This window comes from Dendrobates tinctorius, unplaced genomic scaffold (assembly GCF_039654945.1).
Source record: "Dendrobates tinctorius isolate UK_male_01 unplaced genomic scaffold, ASM3965494v1 ptg000060l, whole genome shotgun sequence".
Taxonomy (NCBI): Eukaryota; Metazoa; Chordata; class Amphibia; order Anura; family Dendrobatidae; genus Dendrobates; species Dendrobates tinctorius.
The window spans coordinates 15,069,351-15,095,936 of NW_027361728.1; the positions used below are offsets into that span (position 1 = coordinate 15,069,351).

At 44.7% G+C, this 26,586-nt stretch overlaps 1 protein-coding gene across 1 annotated transcript in view; it reads left to right on the plus strand.

The window, feature by feature from the left end:
• The first annotated feature begins 984 nt into the window (after positions 1–984).
• The window catches only part of AHSG (alpha 2-HS glycoprotein), a 37,704-nt gene continuing 12,102 nt past the window's right edge, over positions 985–26,586 (plus strand). Inside the window, exons 1-6 of the mRNA XM_073578738.1 lie at positions 985–1,242; positions 1,996–2,103; positions 2,434–2,518; positions 9,772–9,935; positions 20,019–20,132; positions 24,909–24,998. Of these exons, the coding sequence (XP_073434839.1) occupies positions 1,039–1,242; positions 1,996–2,103; positions 2,434–2,518; positions 9,772–9,935; positions 20,019–20,132; positions 24,909–24,998 (765 nt within the window). The 5' untranslated portion in view covers positions 985–1,038. The remainder of the gene's footprint in view (positions 1,243–1,995; positions 2,104–2,433; positions 2,519–9,771; positions 9,936–20,018; positions 20,133–24,908; positions 24,999–26,586) is intronic.

Consider the following 26,586-nt stretch of genomic DNA (forward strand, 5'->3'; position numbering starts at 1 on the left):
TGTGGCTGCATGGTTTGTGGCTAACAAACAGGCAATCCCTACATGTGTTCTGGATGTCTAACAGCCGCAAATTATGCGGCTGCAGGGACTCAAACATAATATATCACCACTTGCAGATGATCGGATAACTATTGAACAAGCTTGGATAAGACGTTATCAGAGCACGTTCACTCATCACTACTTGGCAGCAACATTTGCAGTGACACTTCCAGCATGTTAATACAGAAAAGCTTGACTGTTTAGGCTAATTGATCTATCATCCTCATTGTACCATAGAGTTGGCACACCCATATCCACTTTATCCTCCTTGGCTTTGGATACCTCACCCCAGCATTAATTTCCATAATATTAGGTTTTTAGCCTTCCTCTGCTGTCCATTGTTTGGCTCTTACTTGCAATGGTCTTATTGTGGGGTTGGCGCCTAGCACTTTAGCCAGGACTGTTGATCTGAACTAGCTTGATGCTCTGCTTTAAAACTTAGATACTGCTTGTAAAAAACACACCTTAATTTAACTTTTGCATGGGTCAGTTGACTAACAGAATATTGCTATGACCAGATAGCTAACATGTATCCAACCAAATCTGTAATTTATTTCAGGTAACTGGCACTTTTTGGAATTTTTTTCCAAGCAATCCATTATTTTGCCTCCTCTATCTATATCTTGATAGAAAGTGATTGACTCATTTTAGTTACAAGACCATCCCAAACCTTTTGCACTGCCATCCTCCAGTGCAATAAGGAGTTATAAATGTAAGATTCTCAAAAAATTCTTCTATTTCATAGGCTTCAGGTCAATATAGATGAGACCAGACAGCACACAGAATATTCGTACATTTACATTTCCGAAGTCTAGCTAGACAAATTGATTTCTCAAATGTTTATTCTTCTTTTCATGTGCACAAGTCTGATATGCCAGAGCAAATATTTTCCATGGCAAGACCATGATTCATGTGCTTTATATAAGGAGGTGGCCATGTGCAGCACTATTCCTTTCTCGCATACAGCGTCCAGAGGTAACCCAGGTAGACTGAAACATCATGAAGCCACTGATAGTGTTGACCTCATTACTCCTTTGTTGCTCTGTCGTACGGCCTTTACCGCAGCCTGGTCGTGTTGTAAACTGTGATGATGCCGACGTGCATGAAGCAGCTAACGTAGCCGTTCAGCACATTAATAGCCATCACAACACTGGATATAAGTTCACCCTCAACCGAGTTGAGAAAGTCTATCTGCGCCCTTCGGTAAGCTAAAAATGTAAAACTGCTGAGATATTTCTGTGGCTACTACATTTCTTGTGCTTGTTAAGTCATGAACATATCTAATCAAAGACAATTTAAGTATTTCGATTTTTACATTTTAAACAGTCCAGGTAATTTAGTAATAGTAGACATAGTAACATTGGTCACTATTAGGGAAAAGTCAGACGGATATATAGCTCAGATGAGGATCGCAACACAATGCTTGGACTAGCCATCACCTTTCCTGACCAGAGCGTGACAGCTGCTTAGAAATACAAGCGTTTTCGCTCAGGTCAGGAGAGCCGCGAGTCAGTCCGTGCATTGCATTGTGATCCTTGTCTGAGTTATACGGCCATCTGACTCTTCCCTTAGACGTACAAGATATACAAGACACAACCATGCACTAGAAAATCAATAGCTAAGTTTTTTTTTACTTATATAGTGTTATATAAGTCTTATACACATGTATATTTCTATATCTAGCTAGCTATATATATATAGTGTATATAGTGCCATTTTATTATGTTTTATTTATCTTCTGAAGATAAAGAAAAGATTGATTTGTCAGTCTGTAAAACAATTTGTAAAAAAAACAATTGGCAGGTATTGCTCAGTCAATATCCAAATTATTGGTTTGTTCTTTGAGAGATTTGGGTGAATCAAAAATATAATTATATGACTTATATACAGTATATTGCTTTCGCAAAGACATAATACATACAATCTAATTGAATTATGTTTGATTTTGTATTTAAGGGATTAGGAGACATTTTTTTCCTGGAGTTAGATCTCCTGGAGACAAAGTGTCCATCCAAGAGTCCAATACCAGTATCGGATTGTGACGTGAGGCCAGTTATTGAGCAGGTATGTCTGTATAGTTTGTGCTAAGTGAATCAATCAGATTAACTATGTGTATCTTAGTACTTTACTTATTGCTTTCATGTAATGCAGAAGACAGATAAAAAGTAAAGATCATAGCAAAATAAATAAAGCATATATGGTGATCCTACACTATAGTCCTAGTACCAGCACAGCACCGCTTAAAGTGTTCTGGTAACCTACAAGGGAGTTTGTATTCTCCCGAAAGATTGTAGACAGGCACTATCATACTTTGCTGATGTCGCTCTCTGTCTCCGGAGTACTGCTACAAGCATCACATGATTTATTTTACTGTCTGTGTCTTTTTATTGGCAGGCAGTGGAAGGCGACTGTGATGCAAAACTTCAGAATCAAAATGGCACCTTTAAAGTCATTAGCACCAGGTGTACATCTGAACCAGGTAATTTTCTGAAATTAGTTAAAATATCTATAGTAAAATTAGAGAAATGATTGGCATTTAATAATATAATGATTACCTTATTAATATATAGGAGCAAAGGTCCTCATTCATTAAGACCAGTGTTTCATGCACCACTCTTATCTTATCATACTTTATTTTTAGAGCACCATTGATTCCATGGTGCCATAAATGTAATGAATGGGTTACATACAACATAGAATCGTAGAGTTGGAAGGGACCTCCTGGGCCATCTGGTCCAACCCCCTGCTCAAAGCAGGATTCACTAAATCATCCCAGTCAGATGTCTGTCCAGCCTTTGTTTGAAGACTTCCATTGAAGGAGAACTCACCACTTCTCGTGGCAGCCTGTTCCACTCATTGATCACTCTAACTGTCAAAAAGTTTTTTCTAATATCTAATCTGTGTCTCCTCCCATTCAGTTTCATCCCATTGCTTCTAGTCTTTCCTTGTGCAAATGAGAATAAAGATGATCCTTCTACAATGTGACAGCCCTTTAGATATTTGTAGACAGCTATTAAGTCTCCTCTCAGTCTTCTCTTTTGCAAACTAAACATTCCCAAATCCTGCAACCTTTCCTCATAAGACAGGGTTTGCAGACCGGTCACCATTCTGGTCGCTCTTTTCTGAACTTGCTCCAGTTAGTTGATGTCTTTTTTAAAATGTGGTGCCCAAAACTGGACACAATATTCCAGATGAGGTCTGACCAAGGAGGAGTAGAGGGAAATAATGACTTCACGTGATCTAGACTGTATGCTTCTGTTAATACATCCTAGAATTGCATTTGCCTTTTTTGCTGCTGCATCACACTGTTGACTCATATTCAGTCTGTGATCTATTAGTATACCCAAGTCTTTTTCACATGTGCTGTCACTTAGCCCTATTCCTCCCATTCTATATATGCTTTTTTCATTTTTATTGCCCAGATGTAGTACTTTGCATTTCTCCCTGTTAAAAACCATTCTGTTAGTTGCTGCCCACTTCTCCAGTTTATTTAAATCTTTTTGAATCCTCTCTCTCTCTTCTCTAGTATTAGCTATCCCTCCTAGCTTTGTGTCATCAGCAAATTTAATCAGTTTACCCTCAATTCCTTCATCTAAATCGTTGATAAAGATGTTGAAAAATACAGGGCCCAGGACAGAGCCCTGTGGTACCCCACTTGAGACATTCTTCCAACTGGATGTGCAGCCATTTACGACCACTCTTTGGGTCCGATCACTAAGCCAGTTATGAATCCACCTAACAGTTGCCTTGTCCATTCCATACTTAGTCATTTTTTCAATAAGGATTGTATGAGAGACTTTGACAAATGCTTTGCTGAAGTCAAGATATACTATATCTACAGCATTTCCTTGATCCACCTAATCAGTGATACCGTCATAGAAGGAAATTAAGTTAGTCTGACATGACTTATTAGTTACAAACCCATGCTGACTCTGTTTAATCACTTCATTCTTATCCAGGTATTGACATACATGTTGTTTAATAATTTGTTCAAAGATCTTTCCTGGTATAGAAGTCAGACTCACCGGCCTATAGTTGCCTGGGTCCACCTTCTTCCCCTTTTTGAAGATAGGAACAACATTTGCTCTTCTCCAGTCTTCTGGCACTTCTCCTGTTCTCCAAGAATTTTCAAAGATTATGGAGAGGGGTTCAAAAATTTCTTCTGCTATCTCCTTCAGTACTCTGGGGTGTAATTCATCTGGACCTGGAGACTTGAATTCATTTAGGTTAGCTAAGTGTTTCCTCACTAGCTTTCTGTTTATAGATATCCTGGATTCTTCTATTCCCTTAATAGGACAGTGAATAACAGATGATGTTACATTTCCTTTCTGAGAGAAAACAGATGCAAAATAGGAATTTAAAAGTTCAGCCTTCTCAACATCCTGTCTTACCATTTCATCATTTTCATCCTGTAAAAATCCTATAGCATCTTTGACTTTTCTTTTACTTTTGACATATCCCCAAAATCCTTTATTATTGCTTTTGACATCTCTTGCAAGCCTCAATTCATTTTCAGCTTTAGCTAATCTGATTTGTGCCCTGCAGGTTCTGCAGACAGCATTATATTCTTCTTTAGATATGCCTCCCTCTTTCCATTTTATAAACATTTTTTTCTTCCTTTTTAGCATGTGCTTAAGTTCTGTGTTCATCCATCCTGGTTTCCTTAAATGCTTCCTATTCTTCCCTCTTTTCGGAATTGTTAACAACTGTGCTTTGAGAATTTCATTTTTCAAGATTTCCCATCCTTCCTGGATATTTTTGTCTTTAAGGATATCCAGCCATTGGATCCCTCCAATTCTCTTTCTGAATCCCTTAAAATCTGCCTTTCTGAAATCTAACCTTGACGTCTGAGTCTTCACAGGTCTTCCGCCTCTAGTTATCCAAAATTCTAAAATAGCATGGTCGCTACCTCCTAGGGTCCCAGCCACTTTTACCTCCTCAACCATTTCCTCCCTGTTTATAAGGATTAGATCCAAGGTAGCAGTTCCCCTTATAAAATTGAGTGTGTGTGTGTGTGTGTATGTTTGTATGTATGTATGTGTGTATGTCCGGGATTGGCATCTGCACCGTTGCAGCTACAGCCACAACATTTTTCACAGTCACATGTCTGGACCCCGAGAGCGTCTTAGGCTATGTTGTGAGGTGAAATTTTAACCCCGCGTGTTCCAATTCACCAAACAATTTTGCCCCTAGGTACATAATGGGGAAAAAGTGTATGTGTGTATGTCTGGGATTGGCATCTTCAACGTCGCAGCTACAGCCACAAAATTTTGCACAGTCACACGTCTGGACCCCGAGAGCGGCATAGGCTATGTTGTGAGGCAAAATTTTAACCCACGCGTTCCAATTCACAAAACAATTTTGCCTATTATTCTTATCATTTCTATGGTGTTATCATCCTTCTATAAAGCTGGAAATAACACAATTTATTACCGTGCCAACACAGATCACCCTCTGACACAGACTGCAGGGGAAGCCCAGTATCACACAGGATAGGACTAGATACACGGCTCAGCAGTCAGTATCACACAGGATAGGATTAGATACACAGCTCACCAGTCAGTATCACACAGGATAGGATTAGATACACAGCTCAGCAGTCAGTATCACACAGGATAGCGTTAGATACATGGCTCAGCAGACAGTATCACACAGGATAGGATTAGATACACAGCTCAGCACACAGTATTACTCAGAATAGTATTAGATACATGGCTCAGCAGACAGTATCACACAGAATAGGATTAGATACACGGCTCAGCAGTCAGTATCACACATTATAGGATTAGGTACACGGCTCATCAGTCAGTATCACACAGGATAGGGTTAGATACTGTACATGGCTCAGCAGTCGGTATCACACAGGATAGGATTAGATACACAGCTCAGCAGTCAGTATCACACAGGATAGGATTAGATACACAGCTCAGCAGTCAGTATCACACAGGATAGGATTAGATACACAGCTCAGCAGTCTGTATCACACAGGATAGGAATAGATACATGGCTCAGCAGACAGTATCACACAGGAGAGGATTAGATACACAGCTCAGCACACAGTATCACACAGAATAGTATTAGATACAAGGCTCAGCAGACAGTATCACACAGAATAGGATTAGATACACAGCGCTGCAGTCAGTGTCACACAGGATAGGATTAGATACTGTCATGATCCATGCTGGATCATGACAGATAAAATGCACTAGTAACCTTTTTTTTTCCTTAAGCTGTGGTGCTTAAAGATAGTTTTCCCCCGGTGTCCGTTAGGATCATTGCACTCTGGTTTCTTTAGCTTAGTGCATGTGATTATGAAGCAGGTGTGATTGCTCTGGCTCTGCTATAAAAGAGTGTCAGGTGTTGCAATCACTGTTGGTGATATTTTCCAACCAATACTGGTGAAGGAAGGAGAGAGAGAGTTCCTGGCAGCTCAGTCAGAGTCCTGGTGTGGAAGGAGTCAGAGAGGATTTCCTTGCAGCTCTGACAGAGCTTGGTGGCAGCTATTCAGGAGGAAAGCTGCATTCTGGTGGTGGACTCTGTTGCTGGGAGCAAGAGAAACAGAGCAAAGCTAAGTGGCGTTTCCCTGTTTGTATTTTTCCTTGGTGTATATTAGTACAGTGGTAGGGCCAGTGCCTGCACCACCTAGCTCCCTAGCAAGGGATAGGTGTAGGGTGTGCTATGGTGACCAGTTCTGGCTCGGCGACAGGTGAGGAGCCTGTATAGGGAACGTTAGGAGTGTGAGGGACACTGACTCAGGGGAGTGCAGGAGGTCTCCACGTCCCCGTTCCCTATCGTAGGGCCCACCGTTGTAACTGTTTTCCCTTCCCCATGTCTTGTAGTCTTAATTACCGGCCTGCGGGTCGTGTCACACAGGATGGGTCCACGTGACAGATACACGACTCAGCAGTCAGTATCACACAGGATAGGATTAGATACACGGATGAGCAGTCAGTATCACACAGGATAGGAATAGATACACTGCTCAGCAGTCAGTATCACACAGGATAGGATTAGATATACGGCTCAGCAGTCAGTATCACACAGGATAGGATTAGATACACGGCTGAGCAGTCAGTAACACACATGATAGGATTAGGTACACGGCTGAGCAGTCAGTAACACACATGATAGGATTAGGTACACGACTCAGCAGTCAGTATCACACAGGATAGGATTAGATACACTGCTCAGCAGTCAGTATCACACAGGATAGGATTAGATATACGGCTCAGCAGTCAGTATCACACAGGATAGGATTAGATACACGGCTGAGCAGTCAGTAACACACATGATAGGATTAGGTACACGGCTCAGCAGTCAGTAACACACATGATAGGATTAGGTACACGGCTCAGCAGTCAGTATCACACAGGATAGGGTTAGATACACGGCTCAGCAGACGGTATCACACAGGATAGGATTAGATACACTGCTTAGCAGTCAGTATCACACAGGAAAGGATTAGATACACGGCTGAGCAGTCAGTAACACATGATAGGATTAGATACACAGCTCAGCAGAAAGTATCACACAGGAGAGGATTAGGTACACAGCTCAGCAGACATTATCACACAGGATAGGGTTAGATGCACAGCTCAGAAACAGGATGTGCCAAAGGAGAGGACATTTTCATTCCAAGAATTCCACTCATTCCATCTGATTTGTTTTTTGATTTTAAACGCCTCCAGTTTCCAGTTCAACTGCTATTTGCAATGTCCATTACCAATGCTCAGGGACAGTCCTTGAAAGTAGTAGGGATCGATTTGCAATCTCCTTGCTTTTCTCATGGTCAACTTTACGTGGTCTGTTCAAGAGTCGGAACTGCCAAAAATCTGTTCATCTTTGCACCGAAAGGAAAAACCAAAAATCTTGAATGAGTTGAAAATAAAATACTATCAATTCTTGGGTAATCGTTTAGTTAATTTGTGTTGCAAATCTGTAGTGTTGAATATATGATGTGAAATGTTTTTATGTGCAATATAATCATTATAATTTGCTATAACTAACCACAGTTGGTTACTATGCCCAGGCAATGTCGGGCTCTTCAGCTAGTACAAATATAAAATTACAATCAACAAAATAACATTGACAGATTGGTAAAGATGGTGAGCGTGTTCTGCACTTACGTACTTACAGTCTACAGGGTGATGGAGAAGGAGTCAGTAGGGGTTACTGCAGCTGCAGTTATAGTGGTGAGGTAACAGCGGGGCCAGAGAAAGCTGTAAGTTTTCTCGAAGAGATGAGTTTTCAAATTCTGTCTGAAGGTTCTGAATAATGGAAACAATCAGACATGTTGGGACCTGGAATTTCTGTTCATGGGGTATGCTTGGGAGAAGTCTTGAAGGCAATTGCATGAGGAGTGTACAAGAGTGGAGAAGAGATGAAGGTCTTGTGAGGGCTGGAGATTACGTCTGGGAACATATCAGGAGATTACTTCAAAGATATAAGGAGAAGACAGATTACGGACAACTTTGTAGGTTAATGCTAGTAGTTTAAACTGTATCCATTGGAAAATTGGTAGCCAATGAAGAGTTTTGGAGAGCAGAGAGGCATAGGAGTAGCCAGGGGTTAGAAGGATTAATTGGACAGCAAAGTTAAGGATGAACGGGAGAGTTGCGAGAGTGTTAGTTGGGAGGGATATTGTAGTAATTAAGGCAGGAGATGATGAGGGCATATACTAACATTTGAGTAGAGTGTGTTGAGGAAGGAATAATTCTGGAAATATTTTTTTTTTGGACGCGGCAGTAGGTGGTAAGACCTTGGATGTGTGGTTTGAAAGACAAGGCAGAGTTGACGGTTACACCGAGGCAGCAAACTTTGGGTAAAAGGGAAAGTGTGATATCATTAATTGTGATAGATTGGCTAGGGGATTTAGGTGAGATGGAGGAAAGATGATTAGTTGGTTTTGTCCACGTTAAGTTATAGGAAGCGAGAGGAGAAGAAGGATGATATGGATGATAGATACTCTGGATTCTAGACAGCAGAGAGGTAACATCTGTGCTAGAGAGGTAGAACTAAAAGACACCAGTGCATAAGTGGTACTGAAAGCCATTTCACATGGAGTTGTTCCAGACCAAAGTTATAGAAGCATTACTAATAGAATAAGATACACTATTACTGAATTCAGCACATTTCATTAGTGGCATGCACCTACATGCCCATCATCAGTAATGTTATTCCAGTCAGGAACTGGAGTAACATTTCTGGCATAAGGTATTTTGCCACTTTCAATTAATTTGATGGCCGTTCATAGCCACACCCCATCTGCCTGGCTTCTCCAAGCCCCACCCATATCAGCAGAGTTCACTGGTGTGAAAGCGCCAATAGTCGCAAACATTTTTGCACAACTCTACGTCGCGCAAAAAAATAGTGACTTTCCTAACTGTTTTAAGCCAGTTTTATGAATTAACACGCTTGATTTCTATACTATGACATGGTTACCAAGTTAATCACCGTTAAAGATTCTTGTCATGCTATATATTGAACTTTCACAGAATCTATGGGAGGATATGTTTACTGATCTAGGAGTACGGGCTGGAGGCAAAATTAAGCTAATTTTGGCAAAATTATATCTTAATGTAAAATAAATAAAACAGAATTTCATACATTTGTAGATAGTATAAATCCAATTAACACAGTTGTTTTTTTTGTTTTTTTTTTTCATTTTTCAGTGCAAACCCAAAGTGTTCCATTTCCAAATCTTATGTACAATTTTTTTCTGTCTCCCTTTAGATTCAGCAGAAAATGTAATCAGAATCTGTCCTCAGTGCACACTGCTGGCACTTCTTAACAATACCCAGGTTGTGCATGCAGTTGATGTGTCCCTAAACAAATTTAATGGAGGAAACAACACAGCATTTTACTTACTCCATGAGATTGGCCGGGCAAAAATTCAGGTAAAAATCTTACAATTTTGCGATAATGTTGTCATGTATTGTATGCATATTATAGGCAAATCAAAGGATCATTCAGGGGTATATTGACATTGCAAGATTAGAAATTGGAAATTAATGGCATCAGTGGCATAACTACAAAGTTATGGGCCCCGCTGCGAACTTTCAAATGGGGCCCTCCCCACCCCGGGCTGCCACTAGGAATTTCGGGGCCCCATACTGGCAAAATTTTTAGGGCCCCCTTGAGACCAGCCCAGGCTCCATCCCTCGAACTGTCCACAACCCCACTGCTCCCATAACTCCACCTCCACATAGAGAATGAAAGGAGTGGAGGGCAGGTGTTGGACTTGCTACACTATAGAATATAATGTCGCCTCCCCATATTATATAACACAGCCTCCCCCATAGAATATAATGTACCCCCCATGGTATTTAACACAGCTGCCTAGTATATAGCACAGCACCACATGGTATTGTCATGTCGGACGCTATTCACACCACAGCGTCCAGCAGGCAGCGGTAGTTCCATCTCCGTCCACTATAGCCTCAGTGGCGCCGGCTTGATTGTACTCAGGTTATTGGGGGTTAATCTAGCTGGAAATCAGGTGGGATGTTTGGTCACGCCCATGGTCTTTAAATAGTCGTGCTGGCTTATGGGCGTCGCCGATTATAGCTTGTGTTTTATGCCAAGTGGTTCCGGTCTGGAGAGGAGGTGTTGGAGAGAGAAATTCGTAGCTGGTGGCATATGATCCGTTGTTACCTTTTTGCCTTTCTATATTTGTGTTTTGTTTTGCCCTGTTCACATTACGGTATTGTCCTGTGTGTATGCAGCGCGGTGCGGTTTAAGTTCTCCCTGTCTGTCATTACTGTGTGGGCTTTGGTGGTTTGACCACTCACTGGGTGGAGGGTGGAGGGTTCAGCTTAGGGCTGAGCAGGAGATAAGGAAAGGTTGGAGGCTCAGGCATTTGCACCATTAGCAAAAACCCTGGGTTGAGGGTCAGACAGGGTTTTCCCTAGTTGGAGGGACTCCGCAGGGGCCCCGGGTATTTCAGCCTTCTTTGACCTAAGCCCCGTGTAACAGGTATACAACACAGCCCCGCATGGTATACAGACCCCCCATGGTATACAGCACAGCACCCCCCATGGTATACAGCACAGCACCCCCATGGCATACAGCACCGCATGGTATACAGCCTCCCATGGTATACAGCACCGCATGGCATACAGCACAGCACCTCCCCATGGTATACAGCCCCCCATGGTATACAGCACAGCACCCCCCATGGTGTACAGGACTGCATGGAATACAGCACAGCACCCCCCATGGTATACAGCACCACATGGTATACAGCACAGCACCCCCCATGGTATACAGCACAGCACCCCCCATGATATACAGCACCGTATGGTATACAGCACAGCACCCCCATAGTATACAGCACCATGGTATACAGCCCCCCCCGAGAATGGCACCACAGTTCAGGCTGTACTCACTGTTGCAGAAAAAAAAAGCTCTCCTCACCTTCTCCTCATGCCCGCGCTGCTGGCTGCTCCTGTCTCCTGCTCTGCCTGATACACAGTGAGTGCGCAATGACACATTGCGCACCTGCTGTGTGTCAGAGGCAGAGAGGGGAATGATGGGAGAGGGAGCGTCAGCTGACGCTCTCTCCTCCATCCGGCATAGACAGCGGTATAGTTCAATGCGGCGGCGGGGGGAGTCGGCACTGACATGGTGCCTTTCTGACCCCCCTCCCGCCCAGACTGCCCCGCCGCTGGGGCCCGATGCGGGCCCCCTCTGCTCATTGGGTTCCAAATGCCAGTCAGGGCATTAATGCTCAGGGGACCCTTTGCAGCTGCGACCCCTGCGACCAGGGATGTTACACCTCTGAATGGCATAAAGTATAATAATTACACTAGTATGCTATTGATTAATTCACAAAATATATTTATAAGACTTTTTTTTAAAATAAATATTAAGTGCAGACTAAAATCATCTAAATGAGTTATATATGATATTTTTTAAAGCAGAGGTATGAAGATTACCATTGGGCAAGGGAAAATAAAATATGTATACAAGTGGTGCTGGTAATGGAAGTTTGGAACTCTATAAAGCAGCCAGCTGGTCACCATTTCTGGTGCATTGTGAGAGAAATGAGGGAGGTACTCTATGATGAGTTATTGGATAGATAGGAATAGATTCTATCTACAAATCTACTGTTTGTGTATGCCCTAGCCATTGAGTTATCTGCTGGTTGTAGAGGATATATAGTCAAATTATATGGCAAGTCAGAGGCATGTTCTTGCCAATGATGTGATCAGTAGAGTTTTATGTTTAGAGACCCAGAATTGAGGATACATGGTCTATGAAATATTAACTTCATATTCTGCAGGGTATATTCTGGCACTGTACATCTGTAACTTGTCAGCTCCACTTTAACTAAGATAATACATGTTTTATAATGTATCTTGTACTATAGCTAGTTTAGGAGAAATTACATACATTACATATCCATTGCAAATATGCTTAGCAAATTCCAGAATTCCTGGAAAGGTATTTGGAAAGAGCTGTCATTGGGTGCTGCCATCTCTAGAAGGGGGCTGGAGGGGGCACAGCCTAAAGGAAGCCCCCCATGACTGCAATGGGCGGGTAGGTTTTTGAATTTGTTATGGCCGGGTAATAGTGGTTGGCTGGGATGGGCCAGGGGAGGGGTTTGGGGTGGGGGGGGGCAGCTTGGTCAGGGGAAAAGTGCGGGAAAAGCCACACTTCATCAACGTATCTGAAGGAGAGAAGACCCTACCTTAAGGACAGCAACCAGATGGAGACCGTGGAGCAGCTGATGGCCAGACTTCAGGAGGCCGCCTGGTCCAGGAGGGGAGGATGGCTTCAAACCCAGCTTTCCACCATCCTCAGAGCAACAGACCTTCCAGGGACCAGCCGGCGAGGAAGAAGGACCAGACCACCCGAAAGGCTGTCACCGGAGGTGACGCGGCGCAGCAGGCGACGGCTGCGGAGCCCCTCCAGGGACCCTGCGGGCGGCGCAGGCACTGGGGTCGCTTCCCCTCCTAGCGCCCGTCCCGGCAGGAATCCGCTCAGCCGGCCTGTGGGCGCTTATAGCCGGAGAACGGAGGGCGCCCAGGAGCAGGAAGTGAGACCGGATGTGACGTCGCGGGCTGGAGACGACTCATCGCGGGGCCCAGCAGCGTCCAGCCGGCCCCAGGGAGATGGAGCAGGCCGCGGCAGGTCTGCTTCCACACGGGGGGGACGGCAGCGGGCAGCGACAGGACGGACGGCGGCTGGTGGAGTGGCGGCAGGTACCCCCAGGGATGAGGACTGCTCCGGGGTGCCTGGCAGTCGGGGCGCCAGATGGAGTGGCGCGATGGGCGGGCGGGGGCAGCGAAGGGACGCCCTGCTTGGCCCCACCACGGCAGGGAGAGCAGAGGGAGCAGCGGGCGGGAGGGGGCAGCGGGACGACACCCCACCTGGCCCTAGCACAGCGCGGATGACGGAGAGAGCGGCGGGCGGGAGGAGGCAGTTGGAGACCGCCCGACCTGGCCCCAACACAGAAAGGAGGGTAGAGAGAGAGATGAGCACCCCCGACCGGATGCCCGGCAGTCGGCTGGAGTGTCATACGGACCGGTCAGGCTGGTCCGGGTCTAGAGAACGTCGCAGATCCCGTTCAGGCGGGAGTTCAAGGGAGCATCTGGATTCACGTGCTCGGGTCCCCCCTGGTGACGAGGAGGCCAGGGGCGCGGGCCTTGAGCAGCCGAGCGTGCTTCAGGATGACGGAAGGCGTCAGGATTCTGGATATCCGGCTGGCGGGGACACAGCACCCGCACAGCTTGGTGAGTATGGTTCTATGTCTTGTTTGTTGCCCGCAGGGGCTGTATTACAGGAGATTGGAGATAGGATGGGAGATGTTATGGAGCAGGGGGGGCGTAGGGGTCCTACCGGGGCTGAGGTGCCCGGACTGAGGGATATTTTAGATACTATGTCAAAAATATTGAGGAGAATGGAAGGGGGGGTAATTGGGGAGGCAGCTCCATCCCCGGCGGGGGCATGGTTAGCGGGGCGTGGTTCCATCACTCAGTCAGTAGGTGAGGCGGATCGCTCTGTGGAAGGTGACGAGGGAGCATCGGCGGGGGTATCTGTCTCGGTGCAGACGGAAACGGATAAGGGGGATAAGATAAAACTGGACGATAGGGCAAAGGGGGAGGTTTATGTGTGTTTTGAGGGGCCTCTGGGTGCCCATTTGAAAAAAGAGGTGAAAGAAAAGATTTGGCGTGACGAGTATGTTGAGATATTTTCCCTGCTTCCGTTAGAAAAATTTAATCTGGATAAGGGGAAAAAGATGATAGTAAGAAAGAGGAGGAGGAAAAGAGGAGGTGGCGTCTGATTCCACAGACTTTTGTGAATTGGATGCATGCATTCGCTATTTTGGCGAGTGTCATAGGTGAAAAGTCTCCGGATAATTGTTCTGGCTTGTTCTGTTATTTGGATGCTATTGGGGAGGCGCATCGTATATACGGGGGGCAGGCGTGGCTGCGATATGACGAGCAGTTTAGACAGAGGAAGGCAGTAAGGCCAGAGATAAAGTGGGACCAGAAAGATATCAGGCTGTGGTTGAAGGTGATGGCTCCAGTGAGGTATGGGCAGTCCTTTCACGGGAGCGGGGGCGGTAGTAGTCAGCCGGCAGGTCACGGAAGCGTTGGTCAGGCAACCCAGGGAGGAAGAGAAAAGTCAGGGACGTGCTGGCAATTTAATGATGGGCAGTGCAAGTATGGGACCAACTGCAAGTTCAGGCATGCGTGCTCCCACTGTAACGGTGGCTCACACGGGGCTTCAAAATGTTTTAAGAAGGGGAAGGGTAAGCCAAACGTGGGTGCCGGTCAAGGGGGAGAGCCCGGTGAGAGTTCAAAAGATGGCCCCCTTTCTAAATAGATACCCATCTAGGGCAGAGGCTAGTGTTCTTTGGCACGGTTTTGTTGAGGGTTTCAGGATTCCGGCTCCCGGCCATGTGGTTCCGCTTTCGTTTAAAAATTTGCGGTCGGCAGTAATGCATGCGGAGGTGGTTGATGCGAAATTAAATAAGGAAGTGGAATTGGGCAGGATGGCGGGACCGTTCCCCGCGGCTCCAGTGGCAGGTTTGGTTGTTTCCCCATTGGGGGTAGTGCCAAAGAAGGAGCAGAACAAGTTTCGTTTGATTCAACATTTGTCATACCCAAAGGGCTTGTCAGTTAATGACGGTATTGACCGAGAGTTGTGCTCAGTGGAGTATACCTCCTTTGATACGGCGGTGCATTGGGTGCGACGTTATGGGTCAGGGGCTTTGTTGGCAAAGACGGACATCGAGTCTGCGTTTCGGTTATTGCCGGTTCATGCAGAAAGTATTCCGCTGTTGGGTTGTTTTTGGGACGGGAATTTTTACCTTGATAGGTGTTTGCCGATGGGTCGTGCAATTTCGTGTTCGTTGTTCGAGATGTTTAGTACTTTTTGGAGTGGGTGGTAAGGGATGTTGCGGGTGTGGAATCGATCATTCACTATCTGGATGACTTTTCTTTTTATTGGTCCCCCGGATTCACCGTTGTGTAGGAATGCGTTGGCAGCCATGGTTTGGATGGCAGAGCACTTTGGGGTCCCGCTTGCATCAGAGAAGACGGAAGGGCCAAAAACCATTATATTTTTTGGCATACTCATCGATTCGGAAAGGATGGAGTGTCGTTTGCCGGAGGACAAGTTGTCATTGTTGAAGCAGGAGGTGGATAGGATTGTGAAGTTGCGTAAAGTGACCCTGAAGGAGTTGCAATCAGTGTTGGGGCGTTTGAATTTTGCCTGTAGGATTATGCCTATGGGCCGCATTTTTTCTCGTCGCTTGGCAGGTGCGACGGCAGGAGTAAAGGCTCCGCACCATTTTGTTCGTTTGAATAAAGAGCATAGGGCGGACTTGTTGGTTTGGCAGCGTTTTTTGCAGAATTACAATGGTCGGTCACTGATGCAGGAGGAGGCGTTGAGCAATTTTGATTTTGAGATTTATACGGATGCAGCGGGTGGTTCTGGTTACGGCGCCTACTGCAAAGGAAAGTGGAGCGTGGGGCGTTGGCCTCAGGCATGGAAGTTGCTGGGCCATACAAAAAACTTGGCATTGTTGGAGCTGTTTCCTATTGTGGTGGCGGTGTTCGTGTGGGGGTCCTATGTTTGCGAACCAAAAAGTGCGTTTTCATTGCGACAACGCCAGTGTAGTGGCGGTGATTAATAGCTTGTCGGCCTCTTCTCCCCCAGTGATCAGATTGGTTAGAGTTTTGGTTCTTCGCTGTTTGGAGTTGAATGCAGGGATTTCAGCAGTGCATGTGCCCGGTGTTACGAACTCAATAGCAGACTCTTTGTCTCGTTTTCAGTGGGGGCGTTTTCGAGAGTTGGCACCAGGAGCGGACGCCGCGGGCGTGGAATGCCCTTCTCAGCTGTGGAAGGTGATTTTGGAAGAGCGGGAAGACTAATCCGGGAATCGTTGTCACAGCAGACCTGGTCGGCGTACGAATCCTCGTGGCGAGTATGGCAGCGCTGGATGGCAGAATGGGATGGGGTTGATAGTGAGGAGGATAGGATGTTGGCGGTATTGTTTTTGGTCGGGAGGGCAGCTGACAGCGGTTGGTCCGCCGCTAAGGTAAACAAATTTGTGTCGGGCTTGGCTTTCGGTTTCAAGTTACAGGGGATGGCGGACGTGACAAAGAATTTTTTGGTAAGACAGGCGTTAAAAGGCTTTCGTAGCAGTAATAAAGTTTGTGATAAACGAAGACCTATTTCGTTTAATACGTTGGAAAGCTTAGGCAGAGTCCTGGAGGGTATTTGTACTTCAGGATTCGAGTTGGTGCTGTTTAGGTTGGCCTTTTTTTTCTTTGGCCTTTTTTGGAGCAATGCGGATTGGTGAGGTGGTGTCATGCAGCAAGGTTTCACCTGGTGGGGTGCAGGCAGAAGATGTGGAATTTTGGTCAGGGGGCATCGTTTTTTGGATCCGGCGTTCAAAAACTGATCAACTGGGTAGGGGCAGTAGGGTAGTTTTGGGGCGCATTGGTGGGGCACTAATGTGCCCAAGTAGTTGTTTGGAATCATATTGGAATGTGTGGGCAGGTAGGACGGGGCCTCTTTTGTGCCATGCGGATGGCACCTATTTGTCTCGCTTCCAGTTCATTGCAGTCTTGAAGAGGGGATTGTTGGAGTTGGGCCTTCCCCAGGACAGGTATGGGTCCCATTCTTTTAGGATTGGGGCGGCAACTGAAGCGGACAGTCTTGGTCTGGGGGCGGAGGCAATCAAAGAAATTGGCGGGTGGCAGTCGGATCGCTACTTACTGTATGTTCGACGTTAATAGCGGTTGTGGCTTTGTCCAGTAATTTGTTTTTCCATAATCTGTTATGTTTTTTCAGGTGGCGACCCCTTGCTTGCCTGGATATTTGGACATTCGTATGTGTATTGGGGTGCGCTGCGAGCTGATGCGAGGCCAGATGGTAGGCAGTTGGGTTTTAGGAGGGGACAGGTTCTGGTTCGGTGGTTGGGTTTTCGTGGTATGGTGTGGAGTAGGGTGTTCCCAGAATTTGCCAAGTCCGTCTGCCTGGACCAAGCCCCCGACGTTATCGTCATACATGCTGGAGGTAACGATTTGGGGGTCAGGCCGGTGAGGGACTTAATTAGGGACATACGTTCCGATTTTTTAAGATTGTGGGCATCTTTCCCGGAAGTGTTGACTGTATGGTCGGACGTTGTTCCGAGGAAAAAGTGGAGGCAGGCGAGGTCTTTAAAGGGCATTAACAGGGCAAGGGTCAAATTGAATCGGGCAGTGTCGGGATTTGTGTCTAGGAATGGGGGCATTAGTGTCAGGCACTTTGAGTTGCAGGCAGGTGTTGGTAATTTTTGGTTGGGTGATGGGGTTCATTTAAATTCTATCGGCATTGACCTGTGGGCATTGGCAATACAAGAGGGGATCGAGAGGGCCTTGGTGGTTTTGGGGCACTCACGAGCCTGAGGGGTCAGGGCTGTTCGTGGTTGGCGGGGGGTGGGGTTCTTGGAGTTGACGGTGATTGGTCGGGGAAGGAGTTGGAAGTAATATTCCCGACAGTTTTAAAAATGGTATGGGGGATCTGGCTTTTTGGTTATGGGCTCTGGACGGGGTTTTTACCTCGGGAGCTCTGGTGGTGAGTCTCCCGGAACGGGAGTTACGGTGCCCTTGAGCTGGGTTGGACGGCTGAGGGTAACATGGTGGTTTAGTTTTTGGTCTTGGGCCAAAAAGGTTTTATAGCCAGATCTTTTAGCTCCAAGAACCCTCTCCTCATATTATTTGCATTTAATATTTGGATGTTTATTGTTAATGTTTTATTGTTTGTTAATAAATCGGCCGCTGTGGCCATAATTATCCAAAGAAAAAAATGGTAGTCTGTGTTATTTTAAGAATAGGGGATACTAGGAGTCGGGGAAGAGGTTTTGGGAGAAGAGAGAAAAACTGGATTCGCCATATGCGGTCAAGAAGGAGGCTGGAGGGGGCACAGCCTAAAGGAAGCCCCCCATGACTGCAATGGGCGGGTAGGTTTTTGAATTTGTTATGGCCGGGTAATAGTGGTTGGCTGGGATGGGCCAGGGGAGGGGTTTGGGGTGGTGGGGGCAGCTTGGTCAGGGGAAAAGTGCGGGAAAAGCCACACTTCATCAACGTATCTGAAGGAGAGAAGACCCACCCACCCTCCCTGTTTTAGGCAGCAGGAAGAAATTAAAGGTGTTAGGGGATTTATGTAATTGATAAAATAAAAAAAAAAAAAAAAAAAAAAACAGAGAGAACGTAGCAGAGGGATTTTGGTGGGAATCTATACGAGGCGCTGCTTGTTGCTGTCGTCACAGTGGCTAAGGGGCGGGGGGTGGGGTTCTTGGAGTTGACGGTGATTGGTTGGGGAAGGAGTTGGAAGTAATATTCCCGACAGTTTTAAAAATGGTATGGGGGATCTGGCTTTTTGGTTATGGGCTCTGGACGGGGTTTTTACCTCGGGAGCTCTGGTGGTGAGTCTCCCGGAACGGGAGTTACGGTGCCCTTGAGCTGGGTTGGACGGCTGAGGGTAACATGGTGGTTTAGTTTTTGGTCTTGGGCCAAAAAGGTTTTATAGCCAGATCTTTTAGCTCCAAGAACCCTCCCCTCATATTATTTGCATTTAATATTTGGATGTTTATTGTTAATGTTTTATTGTTTGTTAATAAATCGGCCGCTGTGGCCATAATTATCCAAAGAAAAAAAAGGTAGTCTGTGTTATTTTAAGAATAGGGGATACTAGGAGTCGGGGAAGAGGTTTTGGGAGAAGAGAGAAAAACTGGATTCGCCATATGCGGTCATGACTAATAGCAGATTGAGAAGGGACCCTGTTCTCAAGATATGTGAAGGTCCCTTTATCCCAGCAAACAATGCTATAACCAACTGGTGGACACAAACACAAGGGTCCCTGTGCAAGAACAGTACATGGGCCATTTTCAGTCTAATAACTCATCATAGTGGACAATTCCACCTGCGTTGGTGCTGGAAGTGGACCCCCTTAAATGCGGCTGTAAAGGTTGCACCAATGATATGTCCACCCCTGCCATACCTATGGAAATGCTATAAGTGTCAGAGATAGGAAAAACCCATTAAAAATACTGACTGATCCACTTATACAGGTAGTTAGGGGGCTATAAGAAAACCCTTAATTGGAATTTGTCACCCCGAAAATGTTGGCTGATCCACTTATACAGATATATAGTGGACTTAACACAAAAGAAACATACTTGTAGTATAGATTTTAGCAATTTAGTTGGCATACAAAAAACTATTTTTTCGAATGCAAATGATGGGGCTTTGGTGCACCTTTGGCATGGCCAAGAGCTCATTACGCATACTAAGCACTGCCATATCCTGAACTCTGCAACCGCGCTCACATAATGATATTGCCGGTAATCAGTTCTGCCTCCTGTCTACACTGACTTTCACTTACCAATCTATGCTAGACTGTAGTATTACATACATTGTTGCATTAAACTTATATTTCCAAAGAATTACCAATTCAATTTTCACATTTTTTTTTTGTAGTCTGGCATAAGCAATTCAGTACATGTTGAGTTTGTTATTGCAGCAAGTAACTGTACTGTAGAGGAAGCCAATTCCGGAACTGCTGTATGCGTGGAGCAAACTGGAGATGGCGCTGTAAGTATTTGTTTCATGACGTAGGATGTTGAGCTTTACAAAAGTTTTTATTTTCAGGTCTTCGTGTTCATCTTCATTTTATTATCAGGTCAATTTCAAACAGCCATAATTTCATGTTAGGATCTGTAGTATAAGATTCTTTAGTTGTTGAAGTTATAACAAGGCTGCCTGAAGCTGTTCTTATTAGGGTATTGTAATGTAAGAATTTTTTAGCATATGCAGTAAAACCCTGCATTTAGGCTGGTTTCACACTTACGTTGAGGAGGGCTGCAGATGGCAGCCTACTTCCTCCTTTCTTCCTCCGTGAAGCTCCGCCTACTTCTGTATGTGTTCTGCGTTTCCCTGCATACCTATCTTTAACATTGAGTACGCAGGGACATGCGTTGTATGTGGATGCATCCGCATGCGGCGATTGAGTGCGGCGACCGCACGGAAACACATTTTGCGTTTCCGCGCGGTCGCCGCACATGTCATATCGCCGCATGCGAACGCACCCGCATGCAATGCATGTCCCTGCGTACCCAATGTTAAAGATAGGTACGCAGGGAAACGAAGAATGCATAAAGAAATTTTCGGAGCATAGGCGGAGCTTCACAGAGGAACAAAGGAGGATGTAGGCTGCCATCCGCAGCCCTCCTCCATGCAAGTGTGAAACTAGCCTTACCCACAGCTGACTTGTCTATTTTAAATGGCTAACAAATCATTGACACATAGTGTGTATATAGTGGGGGAAAGAAGTATTTGATCCCTTGCTGATTATGTAAGTTTGCCCACTGACAAAGACATGAACAGTCTATAATTTTAAGGGTAGGTTAATTTTAACATTGAGAGATAGAATATCAGAAATAAAATCCAGAAAATCACATTGTATAAATTATATCAATTTATTTGCATTCTGCAGTGAGAAATAAGTATTTGATCCCCTACCAACCATTAAGAGTTCTGGCTCCTACAGACCAGTTAGACACTGCTAATCAACTTGTTACCTGCATTAAAGACAGTTGGCTTACATAGTCACCTTTATAAAAGACTCCTGTCCATAGACTCAATTAATCAGTCAGACTCTAACCTCTACAACATGGGCAAGATCAAAGAGCTTTCTAAGGATGTCAGGGACAAGATCACAGACCTGCACAAAGCTAGAATGGGCTACAAATCCATGAGTAAGATGCTGAGTGAGAAGGAGACAAGTGTTGGTGCAATAGTAAGAAAATGGAAGAAATGCAAAATGACTGTCAATCGACATCAGTCTGGGGCACCATGTAAAAGATCAGCCTAAAACTATGTGGGCGAACTTGTTAATGATCTCAAGGCAGCTGGGACCACAGTCACCAAGAAAACCTTTGGTAACACATTATGCCGTAAAGGTTTAAAATGCTGCAGTGCCCGCAAGGTTCCCCTGCTTAAGAAGGCACGAGCAGGCCCATCTGAAGTTTGCCAATGAACACCTGGATGATTCTGTGAGTGATTGGTAGAAGGTGCTGTGGTCAGATGAGACAAAAAAATGAGCTTGTTGGCATTAACTCAATGTGTCATGTTTGGAGGAAGAGAAATGCTGCCTATGACCCAAAGAACACCATCCCCACTGTCAAACATGGAGGTGGAAACATTATGTTTTTGGGGGTGTTTCTTTGCTAAGGGCACAGGACTACACCGCATCAGTGGGAGAATGGATGGAGTCATATACCTTAAAATCCTGAGTGACAACCTCCTTCCCTCCGCCAGGACATTAAAAATGAGTCATGGCTGGGTCTTTCAGCAAGACAATGACCCAAAACATACAGCCAAGGCAACAAAGGAGTTGCTTAAAGGGAATCTGTCACCCCTTTTTTCGAATATGAGCTGCCGGCACTGACATCAGGGGTTTATCTACAGCATTCTGTAATGCTGTAGATAAGCCCCCGATGTATCCTGAAAGATAAGAAAAAAGAGTTAGATTAGAAGATTAAAAGATTAAAAGAGGTCTGGCGCCTACGCCCTGCAGTATTCTGCTCTGCCCTCAACAGGGCAGAGCAGTGCGCCTGCACCAGAGCCGCGACAGGCAGGAATGAAAAGAACGTCATCGCTGCAAGATGGGAGGCGCCGGACCGGACAGCGACTCCCTCCAGACCCGAACTGGACCTGGACCGCCCCCCCGGTGAGTATAATCTAACTTCTTTTTCTTCTCTTTCAGGTTACATCGGGGGCTTATCTACAGTATTACAGAATGCTGTAGATAAGACCCTGATGGTGGTGCCGGCAGCTCGTATTCGAAAAAAAGATGACAGATTCCCTTTAAAATGAAGCACATTAAGGTCATGGAGTGGCCTAGCCAGTCTCCAGACCTTAATCTCATAGAAAACTTAGTCAGGGAATTGAAGCTCCGAGTTGCCAAGTGTCAGCCTCAAAAACTTAATGATTAAAAGATGATCTGCAAAGAGGAGTGGACCAAACTTCCTCCTGACATGTGCGCAAACCTCATCATCAACTACAAAAATCATCTGACTGCTGTGCTTGCCAACAAGAGTTTTGCCACCAAGTATTAAGTCTTGTTTGCCAGAAGGATCAAATACTTATTCCTCACTGCAAAATGCAAATAAATGTATATAATATTTACAATGTGATTTTCTTGATTTTATTTTTGATATTCTATCTCTCAATGTTAAAATTAACCTACCCTTAAAATTAAAGACTGTTCATGTCTTTGTCCATGGGCAAACCTACAAAATCTGCAAGGGATCAAATACTTACAGTATTTCCCCCACCATGAGTGTATATATACAGTATATATACTGTGTATGTGTGTGTGTATATATATATATATATATATATATATATATACATACACACACACACACACACACACACACACACACACACACATATATATATATATATATATATACACAATAGATGGTGGCCCGATTCTATCGCATCGGGTATTCTAGAGTCTCTGTTAAAATAAAGAATAGTGATATACTCACCTCCCAACGGCCCCAGGACTCTTTCTCTCCTCTCACCACGCTCCTGGCATCTTCCGATCCCAGTAATGCTTTGCGCAAAACACCGCTGATGACGTCGTGCTCTCGCGAGAGTGACGTCATCTCCAGCCCTTCTCGCTAAGCATTACTGGGACTGGAAGAGCATGGTGAGAGGCGGGACAGAGTCCAGGGGCCATCGGAAGGTGAGTATATAACTATTTTTATAACTATTTTTTATTTTAACAGAGACTCTAGAATACCTGATGGGATAGAATCGGGCCACCATCTAGTGTATTATATTCCTGTTACACCCGGAGCTGCAGTCACTGTTCTGCTGTTACCTAATGTATTGTACACCAGTTACTCTCAGAGCTGCAATCACCGTTCTGCTTTTACCTAATGTATTGTAGTCCAGTTACACCCAGAGCTGCAGTCACCGTTCTGCTCTTACCTAATGTATTATACTCCTGTTACAGTGAGAGCTGCAGTCACTGTTCAGATCTTACCAAATGTATTGTACTCAAGTTACACCCAGAGCTGCAGTCACTGTTCTGCTCTTACCTAATGTACTCCTATTACACCCAGAGCTGCAGTCACTGTTCTGCTTTTACCTAATCTATTGTACTCCAGTTACACCCAGAGCTGCTTTCACTGTTCTGCTGTTATCTAATGTATTGTACTCCAGTTACTCCCAGAGCTGCAGTCACTGTTCTGCGTTTACCTAATGCATTGTAGTCCAGTTACACCCAGAGCTGCTGTCACTGTTCAGCTCTTACCTAATGTATTGTACTCCAGTTACACCCAGAGCTGCAGTCACTGTTCTGCTGTTACTTAATGTATTGTACGCAAGTTACACCCAGAGCTGCAGTCACTGTTCTGCTGTTACTTAATGTATTGTACTTCAGAATATGTACAGGACTGTGCCTGTGTAATGAGCGATGCAGCAGTGATGCCTTTAACAGCTGTAATGTGCCTGTACAATAAGCGATGCGGCCGTGTTGCCGCGACGACTAAGCAACTGCCGCGACCAATCAGCGAGGCGGGAATTCCATTACAGACAGACAGAATTAGACAATTATATAGTAGATATATATATATTTAGACAGATTAGCCACTTTATAGTATAACTTTCTAACTTAGTGTCCTAAAATGTTATTATTTAGTTACACTAAAGAGTTAATGTGCCTATTCACGGGAAGACCCTCTGCTGCCCATCGGAGGGTCATGTCAAAGACAGTGTCTGCATCAATGGGATGTAATATGGGATGTAATATTGCAGAAGTTAATTGATTTACCCACATGACTGCTTCCCGACTTTCCCTTTATGTATCCACTTCTGCAAAGGTGCTGAATGTGTCCAATGCAGATTCTCGCGGATCTCCACTGGCACTTAGCTAATTTAGCCATTTTTTAGCACCTGTGTATAGGTATATGCAGCAAATAATTGGATATTTGTATCTGGATAATTGGAGATATAGTTTTATGAATCAGCATTAGTGTTGGTGTGAATCGATTTATTCCATTCTATTGGAGGTGACAGTAATCTGTGGCCGCTGGATAGGAGAGGGAGTACCGACTCTTTCTTGGCGGTGCTCCTAGCCATTATTTTGATTAGTTGGCCTGGTACAATTTCATTATTACAAGTGATATTGTGCCAGGATGAATAATCAAAATAACAGCTGCGGATGCCACTGGGTAAGAGGAGATATTTCCTCTCACATCCATCGATTGCAGACCATTGTTGTTGATGAAATGGGACATGCAAATATATTCTTATCAACTGTAATCAGAATTTATTTTTGCTTTGTCATTACAGCATTTCGGAGCTTGCTCTGGGTCAGTTGTAAAAAATCCCGGAGCAGTAGATGAGGAAGTTATAGTTCAATGCACAGTCTATGAACCTCAGGTAATCACATGTCTATGTATTTTCTTTTACAGATGCACATAAGATAATATAGATATAATAACATACATTATAGTTTACTTCTATCCCACGGAAGGAGGTATCTCTTTTATTGCCACCACCTTAATTATGGGTCAGGGTCATGATCTCACTTCTGCCATTATCTTTTTCTTACACCAGCAAGTACACAGACTAAACAGATTGCCCCAAAAGTCAGTATATTGGTGCTAAACATCATGTGCCATCTCTTATAGTGTTGTCCAAAACATATTCACTAATCTCCATTTTTCCACCCTACATTTGTATTCAGAGCGATTATTACTAGTGATGAGTGAATATTTTCGGAAAACGATCGCCAAACATAAATTCGGCAGAAATATGGTACATTCGGATTCATGATCTGTAACACGAGCATTTTTCTTAAAATCGGAAAAAGCCAGTAGCATTCAGTAAAACATAGAATAAAAGCCGGTAATTCATGTGCCGCGTTCAGTAAAATCATAGTGTGAAAGGTTAGAATAGATAGAATAGATATATACATATAGAATAGATAGATATATAGATGTCAGTGACACACACACATATATATGTATATATAGCATAGATAGAAGAAAAGCCAGTAGTTCAGCAGCCTCAGTAGTGTGAAATCTCAGCAGGAGCCGACAGCATTGAAGATATGGATTACATACAGTAAATACATATAGAATACATATAGAATAGGTAGATATACAGATGTCTGTGATATATACAATTAGTACAGTGTGTGTGCAGCTTACTGCACATGTATTTTATTAATAAAAGCTTGTTTTTCTGAAAAAAATGGTGTGGGCTCCCGCGTAATTTTCGTAACCAGCAGAGGGAAAGTCTACTGCTTGTGGTCGATGTTTATAGCCTGGTGAGGGGGTAATAACCATAGGGCTTCCCAGGCTATTAATATCAGCTCACAGCTGTATACTTAGCCTTTACTGGCTATTAAAATGGGGAACCCTAAAAAAGACGTAGGGTCCCCCTATAATTAACAACCCACAAAGGTTATGCAGACAGCTGTGGGATGAAATTAATAGCCAAAGAAGGGGCCATGGATACGGCCCCCCCCCAGGCTAAAAACATCAGCTCTCAGCCACCCCAGAAAAAGCCCCCCAAAAAGCACATCTCTAAGATGTGCCAATTCTGGCACTTAGCCTCCCTCTTCCCACTTGTCCTGTAGCGGTGGCAAGAGGAGTGATAGTTGGGAAGGTTGATGTCACCTTTGTATTGTCAAGTGACATCAAGCCCCGAGGTTAGTAATGGAGAGATATCAATAAGATGCCCCCATTACTAACCCCATAATCACATTGTAAGAAAACACAGACCCCCAGAAAAAAGTCCTTTAATTGAAAGAAATGCAAAACAGAAGCCGAGGAGACACCATCACATGTTTCTCAATGCAAGCAATGACCAGCCAGGTCTTTCCCCGGGAAGGAACAACCATGGGAAGGGCAGTCTCCAATGAAGGAAACCACTTATGTCAAAACATGGTATCCATCCACAGACAGCTGTTTCGGGGTATTGCCCCTCATCAGTGTGGAGTAGGAAACTGGCTGGTAGGAGC